The following is a 16,396-nucleotide window of genomic DNA, read 5'->3' on the forward strand; positions in this document are numbered from 1 at the left end:
ACGCTAGGACATTTTGTTACCATGCCGCGGTTTGCTATAAGGCCTCGTGGGGAAATCATATATGTATTAAAACTTTGTCACTTATCTAAGTTTATTCTACTTCAGGCGGTAAAGAATTGTCATGAAATTATTGGAAACTGATGTGTAAGTGGCGTCAAGATTTATGCACGCTCCAACCTATTTGAAGAAAACTTACAATAGGTCGGAGGAGTGTAAACCATGCTGATATTTTATTCGTTACGAACATATCAATATAACACAGGAAAGATCCACTCCTTGGACGCGTACACGAAGGTCTCAAGACGTGCTTAGATGTTTTTATTCAACTACAAGTTAGCCCTTGACTCTAATCTTACTCGGGGGCTTGTGGTCTACAGTCCAAGATGTAAGCGGGCTAACCTGTTAGGGGTACGGCATTTATATTGAACCCATGCGCATAATCGGTATCTGCGCGACAATGTTAATGATAAAGTACAAAGTAACACCTGTTTTGAATATAATAAAATTCAATGAGGCCCAATGATTGAGAGTAGGAGTAGGTTCTTCCAATTTTTAATTCACAAGGCTCTTCCCAAAGTCACCCTTTTAATAAGTCCATACGATGAATTCTCCCCGATTTCGTAAAGCCTAAGGACTAAATTTCTGGGAGAACTTCCAACCAAGCTAAGTAGCACATTTCTTTACATTATTTCCATACGAATGGAATGGTATGGTATATCGTATATGGTATTAAAAATTGGAAGAACCTTTTCCTACTCTCAATCATTTGGCCTTATTGAATTTTATTATATTTCCATACGCTACGTAACGAATAAAGAACGTCTCAAGAAACCAACATGAATAAAATTCTGGCTCCAGTTACACATGTCTAGAAACTTTTTTCATTCTGTCTTTCTTTATGGCTTTTAGTAGAGAAACATGCACTTCCCCAATATCAAGTAGCTAGGCAATCATCCATAATGCTTTTAAAATCAAAATGCGCAAGAACTGAGTGTTGACATATTAATAACTCGCATAGCCTAGGGCCTTCGAGGTCCGCCTAAAGCTGAGAGAATCCTTAATCACTAGCGTATCATATGTCAAAAGTTCTGATATAATATAATTTATCTAACACTAATACCTACCTAATCCTGCAATTTTATAAACTACGTTCAATATAATTTTATTGCTTAATCATTTCATTTCTAATCATCTAATCTTTTATATAGCATGACCTATTTTAGTTCCCGTAGGCGTACGAGGTATTTCGACACAGCACTTTTTTTTATAACGACAGCAAATTCTCAAGCGGGAAAAATACCCAACTGTAGTTTGGGGGTTTGTTACTCCAGCTAAATTCAGTAACTTATTCCATCCCCGCGGTGGATCAATAAAACCGCTAAAGCTTTGTCATACTACGTTTTTCATTTATGTTTTGTACGCCAAGATAACGAAGATTTCCGAAAGCACATCGTTTTTGTATTATGAAAAACTTGATGTGTACTTCAAGTTTTTTTTGCTTTAGTGCCATATATATCATTAATCGGACACTGAGATACAATTTTCAATATCAGACGCGGCGGCCCTAGCATACAAAACGCAAAACTTGACAGCGATTTTACTCAATGTATCAAGATAAGAGATTGAGAGAAAAGTTACTGAATATACGGTTTGTACGCTTATCACACGCAGAGACGACACACTTGCGTTGACACCAATATTATTATTTTTTTCCTTATACCAATATATAGTCAAAACTCCGCTAGCTTGGAGATTGGGTACTAGCGAATTAAAATCACTAGTCATTATCCATATTTGCGTTTAAGTAATTTTCCGAAATCCCGAATGCGTTTTCTAGTTTTATATCGACCAAATTTCGACCTTTTTTTCTCTTTGCATCCTTCTATCCAATCCTGAATGTAGCAAACATCAACTCAACATCTATCTTGTTGCTCAAACTGGCAACCGTGTAGAAAATTTGTCAAGTTGACAATTGATCTCACTAAATTCCTGCGTCTTCGCAACGCCTAAGCTAATACGTTTCTTTTCCACTAAGGGCCTATGCATAGCGTGTGTTTTATACGCGAAGACCAAAAAGCAGATCGTTTGGTTTCTATCAATACATATTCGCGTGTGAGTTTTATATATAATAGCTTAGATTTTAAAGTTATCTGGTACAAAAGCTGATGCGTTAAGACGTGTTTAGTAGCTAGGTCGATTCTGGTACTTTATTGCAATGCTAATTGTTACGTTATATTTAGTACTTTTTTTATAATTTAGCGCTCTCAGTACTACTACCCATATTTTTAGTCAGTTAGTCAGTGATATTATTGTGCGTTAAAAAACTTTGTTGAAGTCCACACAAATGCTTAAACATAGCATCTATCGACGCATCTAGCGTCTGTATGGACATCTGCAAAGGTTGCACTTATTAAGGATCGCTTCATACGAAACGTACTTATTTTAAAACGGACGGAACGGGATGAGAATTTTTCGTCAGATCTTTATATAGATGTATGATGTAGAGATGACAGAACAGAGAAAATATCAACAGCGACAATAAGTTGGAAGAACTGCATACGCCGATAAATCGCTTGTATGCAGTCTTCCAAAGATCTTTGCTAGTGTCGCGGGAAGTGTGCATTGTAAATACATCCGTGCTTTGATAACACTCTGTCCCATCTACGCTAACCCTGTTACATTGAGTGTTTTTTTTAATGACGTCAATCGTCATCCATGCGCAACGCGCAGTGTGCAAAGGCCCTTCGGATTAAGGACGATTCACACCTTGTAAAACACTGACCTCTTTTATTTTAACTGGACTGGGTGTCATTACCCTAATAACAGCCGTTATCTTGACCCCATTTGACATACAGAGTACTCTGGGACTAATATTAGTTACAATATTTTCAGTCATTCAAATGTTAGTTCCTTAAGCACTTGTTTACAGCTTAAAAACATTAAACATCAAAATGGAGTCAATCAATGAGAGACAACAGCCTGTCTAGAGATAATGACAGAGGTCACCGAGCTCTACTAACAGTGAGTCGTAGTAAAGCGTAGTAAAGCAAAACCATCGCAACAAAATGCCTTTGTACCCTGGACAGTCGTCACATTTCCATAGATGGCATCGTCGCCCGCCTTGGGGAATGTCGTTGGCAGTGATTTATTAACATTACACCATGTCGATGAAGCACGAACTGTTTCCGGAACCACTTTGAGCATAATTCTGACCCGCTGTACTTGTGTGCCACGCGACGTACGGTACACTAGGCGCAGTATACTTATAAACTACATTGTTAACACAATAGTCACTCGCATTCGTCCGGTTTAGCCGCTCGGTCCTGTAGTACCCGAAACCCGGGGGAGGCATTTGCTAGCAACGCTGGTTTATGTAATCGTTGTAGTTCGCGGAGATCTCCTCCGATTGGTATCTAGTGAGCTTGATGCTCCGTCTCATGTCCGAAGTGATTGCGGCTTTGTAACCCCCCTTCCGGAGGAGGGAGTCGATTGTTTGTACTTGGTCCCAACCTGGAATAAGGACCAAATCGGTTAGGTATGTGGCAAAAAATGTGTGAATCGGTAATTGGTCCTCGAATAAGGTCCTTATCGGTTAATATGACGAAAAATCTGTGAAGCTGTAATCAGTCCCTTCCTGGAATAAGGACCAAATCGGTTAACTATATTACAAAACTGTGAACGGTGATATCCTAGAGGTTAGGACCTGGCTTCAATTTTGGGGGCAAACTTCGAATCCCAGCCCGCACCTCTTAATTTATGTGCGTTTTAAGCGATTAAAATATCATTTGCTTCCACGGTAAAGGAAAACATTGTGAGGAAACCTGCATGCCAGAGAGTTCTCCATAATGCCCTTCCTCGAATGAGGACCAAATTGGTTAGGTATATGACAAAAAACACTATGAACGGTGATAGCCTACAGGACCAGGTTAGGACCTGGCTTCAATTTAGGGGGGCCAACTTCGAATCCCAGCCTGAGGAAACCTGCATGCCAGAGAGTTCTCCATAATGTTCTCATAGGTGTGGAGTCCATCAATTCACACTTGGCTAACGTAGTGGACTACGCCCTAAACTCTTCTAACTGTGTGGTCACACCCGGGTGGTCGTTGCTATGGTGGTTTGTTATTGTGCAGAATAGCTGATAAAAATTTGTGTGGACAAAATTACTTATACAGAAGTTGTGCCGGGACTCAGTTTCGCAGAATATATTATAAATTGAGATTGTTTATTATTTCCAGTTCGTTAAACATATTGAAAATAATAAACAATGTCGATTACACATGCACAACATAACTGCGAATTTAACCTTCCATACAATTTACGCAGAATCCATGAGTGGGTGAGAGTATAAATAAATTGAAAGTTCATTTAGCAACACGTTGAAAGGTCGACTTGTTCGTGAAAGACATTAATTTAATTCAAACGTTATACAAAATCCAATCAACATACAATACTTACTTAAACACAATTGAACAATGACCATACAATGTAACTAAGCTGCAACTAAGATCGATTTAATTGTTACCTACGTAAAACACTGGGATTAAAAAAAAAACTATTTATACACTGTTTTATAAACTACAACTTCATAGATGGTTTGACATCAGCAGTGCATGCTTTTTAGATAATTCATTGCGAATAATTCAATTAATAAGTTCATACAAAATTACTTTTTTTTTTCCATTTTTTATTCCACTACAAGTTAGCCCTTGACTATGATGGTAGTCATACCCCTAATTGGTTTTCTACGCGACATCGCACCGGAACACTAAATCGCTTTGCGGCACGTCTTAGTCGGTAGGGTGTTGTTAAGTAGCCACGGCCAAAGCCTCCCAGAGAAAAAACTACGGTAATCGGGCGAAAAGTAATCACAACTTCAGTGGGCATCTGAGATACAGGCTTGATGTTAATCATTTTTCAAATATTTGATAGAAGAAGCAGGCATTACATTGTGGAATACGATAAACATTAAGCTTACATTGCTATCTGAACACCAGGCAAATCATATTATGAAAATTAAGCTTAATTTGCTATAGTCCGCGAAAAGCAGGATGTTCTGTATGGTGTAATTTACAATTTTCCAACCAGATCTTCGGCAATGTAACCGCTACGCACGTTTCGCTCCGAAACCGGAGCAACCTCAGGAGATGTTAACTTTTTGAGTGAAAATATAATAAATCATGGATTTCCGCAAATTAACGCCTCTTCTATCCAACACCAGGCAAATCTATACGGTGCAGTTTATAATTCCTCAATCTTTATAAACCATTCTAAACAGATCTTTCAAAATTTACTTTCTACGCACCGTCCTCCCGAAATGTGACCTTTACACCATTGACAGTGTGTCCATACATTTCACAAGTAATTAATTATTGGGTAAGCAATTAACATCAAGATGCGTCCTATGATGAACTTGAATACTAAAATCCTATAAAGCTCCTTGTTAATATGGCAACAAAACGCATGGAACGACGCCATTACGATGGATCGAACAAGTTAAATCTGTCGCGTGCATAAAGCCTTGTACATTCATACACATCACGCTTTTTTATTATTTATTTATTAAGAGCACTATCAATATACACATTACATGTTTTTAAATAGAACAAACACAATGCATGTGAATTACAAGTGCACATAGCAATGACAAAGCGTCACGTAAAGTCGATTCGCTTAGATAAGGTCACCTTTGTGCCGTGCAGTCTTGGCCCGTGCCGCAAAAGGCGTTGAGTGTCATAGTGAAAGGTTCTGTTGCTGATTTGGGCAGAAATTTTTTCGTACTCGATGGTATCGCGATTTTAGTATGGATTCAGAACGTTATGACGTCGGGTCATTTATTATAAATAGGTACAGGACACAATGAACCAAACACTTCGCGTGATGATAAATAGTGTTTATATTACTTTCGTTTATCTACTCCTATTTTTCATTCAAATTTTCATTTTACTTGTCTTTATTATTTATATTTGTATTATTATAATACCATAAGAATAAAATAGAAAAACAATTTATTCAAAAAGCAAATAGTCACATACGACGCAAAGTGTACAAATAAATAAATTAAGGCATTCATGTAAAATGCAAAATTCTCCTGCCGGTGTGCCGACACTGTGCAATTGAACAGACTGTAGTCATTTAAAAAAAAATGTAAGACAAAAGACTTTAAAATTTGTTTGAATGAACACAGCTGTCTGCCAGTAAGCACAACTGGGAAATGCTCTTAATAATAGTACCTAACATCTGTTCCAAATTGCGTCACTTCATGGTGAACACGACCACTCGACTTCGACAAGGGTTTATTTATGGCTGCCTGCACACAGTAAATATTAATATTGCCTGTATTTTTTTCCCATATTCCCATTTGTTACGTAGGCATACCCACGGGATAGCCATAGTATGCCTTCTAACCAGCAAATTACGGAGCTTTGAGAAACGTGATGCGATTTTTTACAACGCTTCCTATAGGAATTAATTGTAAGGCTAGGGAGCTCGTTCCACAAATCGGCCGAGTATAAATTATTGATGTAATTCTTAGACTAAGAAATGTATATTAGTCTTAGTCTATAAGACAGTCGAAGTCACTGGGCATATTTAAAATGCTGTTAAGGCTCATTATCTCGCTCAGTAAAGACGACTATTATTATTTATTTATCTACTCAAACTCATATTTAAGTATTTATGGTATGTTAAAATATGTATTATAATATAGTATATTTATTTTTTATATTTATCAATAATAGTATTGTTGTATTTGTATAGTCTGGTTTATGTATTAGTATGTAGATATTTGTATGTATGTACGAAATAGTGTACCCCACCTATTCGTTTTTCTTTTTAGTTTTCCTAATCCTAAGGTTGCCTGGCAGAGATCGCTACTTAGCGATAAGGCCTCCTTTTGTATCCTGCTAAATTTTTATCTCGTTTTTCTGAGTGGTGTACAAATAAAGAGTATAAATAGAAAAATAAATAAATAAACATCTTTTTATTCTACACCCGGCTGCGACCCTAAATATAAGTAATACTTTAATACACACGGGAAATATTAAGCCTAACGACAAAGTATTATTCCAATAATTTTTGATTTAACACAAATACACTGCGAAAAATAGTAACTCACTGATCAGTGTTTTATCTATAGAATAGGCACTGTGTATTCAAGCGATAAGTCTTTTAATCATTCTTTGAGTTAACTGTAATCATGGATTAACCAGTGGTTCACGGATCGTGATCCTATTATAGCGATTCCAGATTACGTTACATATTAAGCATGTAGTTTAATACTAATACCAAAACAGTAGATGAAACCAAAAAAGAGTCGAATTTTAGATCATTAAGAAGTGACATGCAAATATACTTAGTGTACAGGACTGGTGAAATGTTAGCTTATTATCAGATATTAACAGAACATGTTTCGGTGTGAGGTGCACATCTTCAATATCTAGCTACTCTGTCTCTCTCTATTCAACCAAAAAACAGCGAGACGTTGTTTGCGATAACATCCGAATGCGATGGAAATCAAATCGACTCACTAGAGGAATTTTGTCCACGTTTCTGAACTGCTAAGGTGTCGAACAACCTTCCAGCATCGGTGTTTTCGACGCATATAACTTGAGTACTATCAAAGCAACTGAATAAATGGCATTTTCTAGCCAAGCGGGCATCTAAATATACCAGAGTATAGCTTTCCATGCAGCATGATGATCGTCAAAGCAAGCTTATATGAATAAGTTATTTTGTCTGATATCAGAATAAAAAAGTTATAATCGAATATAGCGCAGTGGGTACGAGCTCGACTTCACTTTCGGAAGGCTGAGTTCGAATCCCCGCACGCACCTCCAACTTTTCTTAGTTATGTGCGTTTTGAATAATTAAAATATCACCTGCGTCGACGGTGAAGGAAAACATCGTGAGGAAACCTGCAGAGTTATACATATATATTCTCAAATGTATGTGGAGTCCACCAATACGCACTGGACCAGCGTGGTCGACTTCGGCCTTAACCCCTTCTCATTGGTGGTGGTGGTGTTTGTAAGAAGTATATGTTTGTTCCCATTATTAATAAACGTGGTGTAGCGTTTGAGGAGTGTTTTGTTAATTTTGGCGTTTGAAAGGTGTTGTCAGGAAACGACCTTGGGTATATAAAAAATTGTTTAACTGATCACCTTGCTCAGTAGCAACTTGAGGTAAGTAGGTTGCAGTGCGTTTGGAGCCCCGCTCGCTGATGAACTCGATGCGGATTCCGTGCTTGCCCAGCTTCCAGTCGAGGTAGTGCTCTGCCTCTTCGAAATGCTGCAGGATAGACACCGATACGGTCAGGCGGGGTACCTCCTCGCGCGTTATTGGAGTGAAACGAGAATCTTTCAACGCACTCGTTATTGCGTACTCTCTGAGACCTGTGAAAAAAGGTATTTAGTTTAAGCGAAGGCACATTGGTTCGTTTTGACGTAAGTACATAAGTGCCTATGGCATACTATTGAAATCGTATAACGCAGATGGGTGCGTTTTGATGCACATCAAATGCCATTGAGATAAGCTGACCGACTATGAATTCAAAATTCATTTATTTCAAGTAGTCCTAATACAAGCACTTTTGAAACGTCAAGTCTGTCCGTGTGTAGTGACTCTACCACCGGTTCGGAAGGCAGATTCTACCGAGAAGAAGCCGGCAAGAAACTCAGCAGTTGTTCTTTTCCAACATCAATAATTTACATTTTACATTTTAACATTCATTTTTCTATCTTGTGAGAGATGAAAGCGGAGCCGGATGCTTCCAAGCAACCTTGTCATTGTATGAAAATCGTATAACGCACATGAGTGCGTTTTTATACGCATTAAATGCCTTTAAGATTCACTGACCGACTATTAAAATCGTATAACGCACATGGCTGCATTTTGTTGCACATCAAATGCCATTGATATACGCTGACCGACTATTAAAAACGTATAAGGCACAGCGGTGCGTTTCGATACACATCAAATGCCTTTGAGATACGTTTTTCGACTATTTAATAAACGTATAACGCAGAGGGGTGAGTTTTGATGCACATTAAATGCCTTTGAGGTAAGCTTGTTTTCTTATCTCCGACACTATTTGCTTTCGTTAGAGTTTTTTCCATAACATCATTTTCAATACTTTCTGTAGAATTTAATTTTCAAAACGCCTTTTTCTTGAATTTGTGAAAAAAGGACTTTCTCGAATGGAAACAGTGATATATAAGTAGGGATGTCATATTATGTGCTCATGCACGGCTTGATTCCACAGTGTTGAAATGTCGTAGCGGCAAACCGGAATACATCCCGCAGTCGACAATTTAAGGAAGAGCGACAACCATATATTTATACAAAATATACACATGGAGTAGGTACCAATATAAACGACAGAGGAGGTTCTCAATTCGACCTACATGTTTTTGAAATTATGAATGATGTTGATGATTATTCTTTTATTTCGTAAGTCATACTTTTAGAGATAGTTCCTAAAAAACGTTATCGAAAATGAGTCGTTATCGAATTTTAGAAAAAATCCAAATTAAATAAAAACTATAGTGAGGAGGTTTTGTTTTGTGGTTCCCCCTTCATTATTATTTGTGCCTACAGACGAATGGATTGTATAACAATTAAGTCAGTTTGTATATTTTTAAATCCTACTATACTTATATATACAGAGAAAATAAGAAAGACCGACTGATTAACGCTCTCCGAGGCAAGAGGGTGGCGCAACGACCAATTTAATCGTGCTCTAAATTGAGTGGGAAATAAATTATTTATAGGCCTTAATAACAATATCCTATATAACTCTTCGGTAATAATAAATAAACGTAGTTACTTGGCGCATTGCCAGCGGTTTTCAGGAAATGAGCTTTCAGCTGTACAGGAAAGGAAATCTTTTGCTTTTGAGCTTTTGCAAGCTTTTCGTTTGCGTCTAAAAAATCTAAATTCATTTACTTCAAGTATAGCTTAATAATAACACTTTTGAAACGTCAAGTATATCTTTTTGTAGTGACTCTACCACCGGTTCAGAAAGCCGAGAAGAAGCAAACACCTCAGCAGTTGCTCTTTTCATCATTTTACAATGCTATGCTATCTGGACGCAAAATTACGACAAGATAAGTGCACAGAACCGAACTTATAGAACATGTTAAGCTTAAAACATGGCTTATTTAAATAAGTTTCAAAATCCAATTTCCTGCTTCAATAGATTACGCGCTTTGAAAGCGGTAGCCCATGTCGAAAAGCGTTCGTCGGCTACTTCAAAGTCTGCGTCTCATAACTCATTGTATATAAATGCGTCGCCTTTCGGGGGATTCAGATAACATTTCATAACATATTCGTAGTACACAATCGAGGCACCATTATCTTTATAGTAAGGAATATAATATCATTGTCAGGAACTCAACAGCTTCTTGACTATCGAGTTTTACAATTGACGGACCATAATGGTAAATGGACTATACACATAGCAACATTTGGAAGCTTTAATAAACACGTCCTTCAAAGTGCCACTCTGTATCCTTTAACCTGAGGCGATGGTATTAAGCCTCATGGGTCTGGTATTATAGGACGGTCGATTAGCGCAGTGGGCAGCGACCCTGCTACCTTAGTCCAAGGCCGTGGGTTCGATTCCCACAACTGGACAATGTTTGTGGGATGAACATGACATTTTTTCAGTGTCTGGGTGTACTAAAAGTATTGATGTATATTATTCATAAAAAATATTCATAATTCATCTCAGTAACACAAGCTACGCTTACTTTGGGGCTAGATATACTATCTATCATTTATTGATTTTCATTTATTTTTTTTATTTAATTTCTTAACAATGCTTTATAAAAAAAAAAAAATTTTTTTTTTAAATATCTACCCACCGTTTGCGGGTCTTTTGAATTCGCTTGGGCAGTCAAGAGCCTCGCAAACGCCGGGCGCAACCGGCGGTCAGGGCTCCAGAGTGAGGAACCTATTCACAATACGCGCCGAGAAGAAACCACCAAAAAACTCAGCAGTTGCTTGCTCTTTTCATCATTTCACAATTCTATGCTATCTATGCGCAAAATTATTATTATTACTATTAAACCGGCAACCACGCCCTGACCGTAAACTTTAATGCTGTTTGGCGGCAGAAATAAGCAAGGCGGTAGTACTTCCCCGGACGAGCTCTGTTACAAGGAGCTCCACTACTACTACTAAAGAGAGGTTCTTACATACCTGTATGCAAATGCATTGCATTAAAGGTCCCAATACATCCACGGAGCCGATGCTCCTTGCCAATCTTCCACGTAACAAAAAGGGGACTGTAAACAGCAGAGACTAAAATAAAAACACTTTAAATCAACATGCTACATACATTTAAATTCTATGAAGTCTCATAGTGCAACCAAATGCACAGTGTAGGTTACATAACTCAGATTATTAAATAAGCCATGGAATGAAACTTCTTGAAGTGGCTTTCAATAAAAATAGAGAGAACATGGGGTATGTTCTAAACATCATCAACCTAAAGCCATAAGTCAATCTTATATCTTTAAACAAGCAATATGTATGTATATATACATATATATATATATATAATTGGAATCTCGGAATTCAAAACAGGGGGTTTCGGGGCGATAAATCGATCAAGCTAGGATTCATTTTTAGAAAATGTCATGTTTTCCGGTAATAACTGATTTGGTGTAGACGAAGTTGCACAGGTCAGCTAGTATTATTAATATGTTCTGTGAATATTGTTGATAATAAATAAATGCAATTGGGAAACCCACACTCTGCATTTTTATGCTATATGAGTTATGACCAGTGATCAGATAGGAAATTTGGGTTCATGATGGCAAGCATTAAATATATATGGATTCTATAATAAAAAGAAAGTCTCTTGCACATAATGGTAACAAGAGCCAGCATAATAATGCCAGTACAATTATTACTTTAAAATCGATTGCTGTTTCAGGTTTGCCTAGCCTAGAATTAGCACAAATCATTGTTTTAAATATAAATAAACATGTTTTTAGGCTGATAATTGTGATTATTCTATTAATTTATTCCCACAATATTCTATTCTATTAAGTTTCACATATATAAATTCCAACATAGTTGGATGTAATGGCACATCTTTATTCAGATACAATCATGAAATTCTACATAATTGCAAAATTTAATCAGATCATTGGTCACTTATGAGATTTCATAGAAATATTTTTAAGCACAGGTATTAATTAGTATTTAATATTCTATTCTATTGTTCTAGAATGGGAATAATTTGAATGGGATAGAAAGGCTGTTTTCTTTAGGCTGAACATAGACTGATTTCTTTTTGATTGGAAGGATTCAAAAAGGCATAATGCATTTTTTTGCTTGACACTGAAAATATAATTTCACCATATTTTGTGTCATATCATTTGGAAATAAAAAAAAACTTTGTTCATCATTACATTTTGAGCTAGCGAGCTATTTAATATTTTATATATGTAAAGTAATTTTAAAGCAAAAAAAAATATCTATGAATTGTTTAGTACGTGTGACATCATTTTGTAGAGTGAATGCGGCTCAGTCTTGTCAGAATGCTTGTGAGGCGAGTCGCCCATATGCCTCGAACAAGGCGCGAGGCATTTGCCGTGAGAAATAGCTCAATGTGTGGAATTGTCATCAAGAAGAAATCAATCTATAAAAAAAATATAGATACTCTAAATAAATTATAAACATTTTATGTTAATCTGCTTGAGAAACAATAAATAGTTAATGTTAATGGACTAATTGATGATTGAGTTTTAAGAGCTCATAATTTTGCTTGATGTGAGCCTCAGTAGCACCTCCTCACCTCAGAATTGTAACAATGATGGAAGATTGCTAATGTCGTAAATTAGTAACAGAGTTATATAACTTGGTATAGTCCCCTGTACTTAGTTGATATACTGATTTTTTTTTGTTAGATGTTGTTACTGCAAGGGGTGAAGAATGCAATGGAGTATTTAGTTTTTTTTTTTGAGAATCTTTTAATGTAATGAAGTTAGTAGTTAGAAACATAAAAACATTACAAGAAATATATTATTATGTTGATTACTTTAAAAATTTGATTTCTGATGAGCCAAGTAGGTACTTTTAACATGGTATGAACAATCTATAATATATTAATTATGACTTAACTCTTAAAACATAGTGTCAACCTTGAATGAGTAGTTATTTTCAATTACAACCCTATGCTGTTCAATGCCCTTCCAGGATTGACATACAATTTGTTCCTATTACTTAAATAAAAATACATACCTTTAGTCAATAGTGAATAGGCATCTTCTAGGAAATAAAAGCATACTCTACTTTAGGCTGTATAACACTTACCATCCATTTCATTTCAGATGTCATTGCAGTCATAAATTTATTAAAAAAATATAGTGCTGTTTTGAGAAACTGAAATCATTAAAAACTTAAGAACTGCTCTAAAAATTAAAAAAACTAAAATGTGACAACAACATTATTTATGTAAAGTATGCTCATTAGAAGTTGTACTGCACAGATTTAAAGTATAAACAAAGCCTGACAAAAATAACACAGCAGTTTCAACATTTCATGAGAAGAATAATGGTCTAATGTAATCATGAAGGTTGGCTCCTTGTCTATGGCTGTTTATAATTACAACATGAATGTTGGACAAAGAAAGTTCTTTGTTAGAACCAAATATTTGGGAAACGTATATCAAATAAAGGCAACTTGAAATATAATTGCCCTCTAATTGGGCTATTAAGCTTTTATTATAAATGGTGTTACTTACTATGCATCGTTGGTGAACAGAGGCGTTTGTGGTGGGTCCATACTATGCAGCTGACAGTACAATACATCGAAACAAAAGTAACACATATCGGGTATTGCCACTGGGTCTTGGTAACCATTTATAGGTCGCTCAATGTGGTTGCTGTATGAATTGTTCAGCTTTTGTTTTTTTGTTCCAAAACATACTGCAGACATGATGGCTGGTACCAAATTTAAGACTAAAATACAGCTAACAACAAGTAACAAAGCAATCACACAAAGTAAACGAAATAATGATGAACACACATAACACGCTAACTACTTCAGATGATTTTTTTTCTTCTCGCAGACAAAAAACTTAAACTTTCTGAAATTTGACAGCTGTTAGCTATAGACAACATCTACAGATAAAAAACATTATTTGAACTGTGAAATAAAGGAAAAAATTACAATCCTATAATTACCTGAAATTAAAGAACTGTCGACTTTAATAAATAAGCAGGAACTGGCTTTATGGAACTAAGTTTAGCATTATATTTGGACATTTTATACTTTGAACACTAGTTTAATTAGTGTTGCATAATCTGTTGTATAGCAAGTTTGAAAAAAAACAATAAGTCTATGGTAGCGATGGCTGTCATTGAGTTTTATTTTATTATTTTAGGAAAATAGGGAAAAGAAAGCTTTCAGTGATTGTAATGATATTTTCGTGAATCATGTACATGTTTTCTAATAATCTAGTAGTTGTAAGTGAAACTATAATATACCGGTAGTGAAAATCAGTTAGCGATGATAAGTAAAAAGGCTTAATAATTGACGACGATGGCGTCGGATGGAGAAATTTCGTGTACGAATGATCCTAATTTCGCCGTTATCTACTCATTCTTGAAAGTGTTCGGTAAATTGTATAATATAGACGTCCCTACGATAGCTAAATTGCAGGAGTTGATAGAGAACACGCAGGAAGGTGAGCTAACCATGTCCCATAATCACCTACAACATAAACAAACTTCGCAAACATGGTACGAGTGTTTTGTTCTTTTAGTGCTCGACCCGTTAAAAGAACTTCACTTGAGGTTGTTGCGCCGCGCGTTGAAATCTGTCCAGAGCAATAGATGGGAGAGATCGCTCATCAAGTTTTGCCACCAGCAGAGATACCACCAGGAGGCCTGGGAAATAGAAAGGTTTTCTTACAAGAAAGCTAGTACTCAAGTGAAGTTGCGCATATTGAAAGTAAGTGACTCAGTGTTTTTTTTTAAGATTATTAGCAATTCTGTCTATTATATGTTTAAAAGTCTTATTAGGATTTTCAATATTTTCTTCTTATTGTAGGATATTTGCTCAGTATAAATTGTATTTTAAAAGTAGTAATTTGTTTCATTTTCAATTAACATAAAATAATTTAACTTTATGTTTGGTTCACATAATATGTGTGCAACATATTATGTTGCTAATTCAGTTGCTTACACATCTGTAAAGTGACAGCTCTAGAAGTATAATTTTGTGCAATTAAATTCATTTAGTTTGGAGACTTGTCTGTAAGTAAAATAGCAGTAATGCTTGCTGGTAGGACTGTGTTTGGTTAATGTGGTAATATTGTTTCCAAATGTTCTTGACAATTTTCAGTACTTTACAATGTTATGTATTTGCTTATGATTGTAAATATGGGAATATCAACCATATGTTACTTACAGTGATTAACGTTTATTGTAGTTTGCCAAAGGTTGAATTTGCAAAATGTACACATTTTATAGAATAAAATGGATAGATTGAAAAGTAAATGAACCTTTTCTGAATCCCCATTAATAAACATGGTAATACTTTTTTAACTTGTTTGTTATGAAGCAAGTTTTTTTTTTTACATTGGTTACATTAATATCAAAGTAACAAAACATTGAATAAATTAAGAAACTCTTAAGAGCCTTCAAATAAACATTGATTAACACTGTAGTATTAGTTATTATATGTTTTATTACACTCAGACATTCGGTCATATTTTTTATAACCAAAATACCTGCGTTACTTTTATATCACTGGGAAAAGAACCACATATATTTCCTTAATTTTTGTGTCTTTTTGCTAAATAAGTCTTTGCTAACTTGACCATTTTAGTACTAATACCTTATTTTTGTAAATAATGTGGGTTATGTAATTTATGCTAAACTACATCAATTTCTATTGAAGTGTGACACAATACTGCATAGTTATTCTAACATATACCAAACCATTATACTATTTTTATTTGTAAGTCACTAAATATTTGAAATAATTCTTATTTATAGTCCTTAATGATCAATTTGTATCTACTGCTACAACATGTTTTTACCCACAATTTTAAAATTTTTTTGCTCTCACAGATTAAAATTCAACACAAATGTGTTGCACCACAACTGTTTATAAAAAATAAAGCTATTTCTATGTAATACCTACTAATTTTATTTATTTTTCAGTTATTACTTGAATATCAGTTCACATGTCACCCAAAGTTCAAAGCTGCCGTGACTACCATATCATGCAAGGATCTACGACTGGATCCAGTGGGGAGGGATAAGAACGGCTGTGTTTATTGGCTACAGGTAGACCATGACGCCAACCTGTGCCTCTACAAGGAAGACCAGGATGAGGAGACATGGCAGCTCATAGCTAAGTATGACAATAATAACTG

At 35.7% G+C, this 16,396-nt stretch overlaps 2 protein-coding genes across 3 annotated transcripts in view; one reads left to right on the forward strand and one right to left on the reverse strand.

Moving 5' to 3' along the window:
* Positions 1-2,375: 2,375 nt before the first annotated feature.
* Positions 2,376-14,062, reverse strand: LOC120627749 (uncharacterized protein CG5902). Of its 2 annotated transcripts, none has more exons than XM_039895776.1 (4): positions 13,754-14,062; positions 11,200-11,285; positions 8,160-8,390; positions 2,376-3,510 (listed from the first exon to the last, which is right to left on the reverse strand). In XM_039895776.1, exons 1-4 carry the CDS (start codon positions 13,945-13,947, stop codon positions 3,356-3,358), a joined length of 666 nt encoding a protein of 221 aa, XP_039751710.1. In that variant the 5' UTR covers positions 13,948-14,062; the 3' UTR covers positions 2,376-3,355. The 2 variants fall into 2 exon arrangements, with proteins under 2 accessions (XP_039751710.1, XP_039751711.1); XM_039895777.1 differs by having other exon boundaries at positions 11,200-11,301; positions 13,754-13,823.
* A 303-nt stretch (positions 14,063-14,365) lies between these two features.
* LOC120627710 overlaps positions 14,366-16,396 on the forward strand; it is a 38,039-nt gene continuing 36,008 nt past the window's right edge. Inside the window, exons 1-3 of the mRNA XM_039895737.1 lie at positions 14,366-14,698; positions 14,777-14,964; positions 16,182-16,378. Coding sequence (XP_039751671.1) covers positions 14,554-14,698; positions 14,777-14,964; positions 16,182-16,378 — 530 coding nt within the window. The 5' untranslated portion in view covers positions 14,366-14,553. The remainder of the gene's footprint in view (positions 14,699-14,776; positions 14,965-16,181; positions 16,379-16,396) is intronic.

This window comes from Pararge aegeria, chromosome 11, assembly GCF_905163445.1.
Source record: "Pararge aegeria chromosome 11, ilParAegt1.1, whole genome shotgun sequence".
In the NCBI taxonomy this organism is placed as follows: Eukaryota; Metazoa; Arthropoda; class Insecta; order Lepidoptera; family Nymphalidae; genus Pararge; species Pararge aegeria.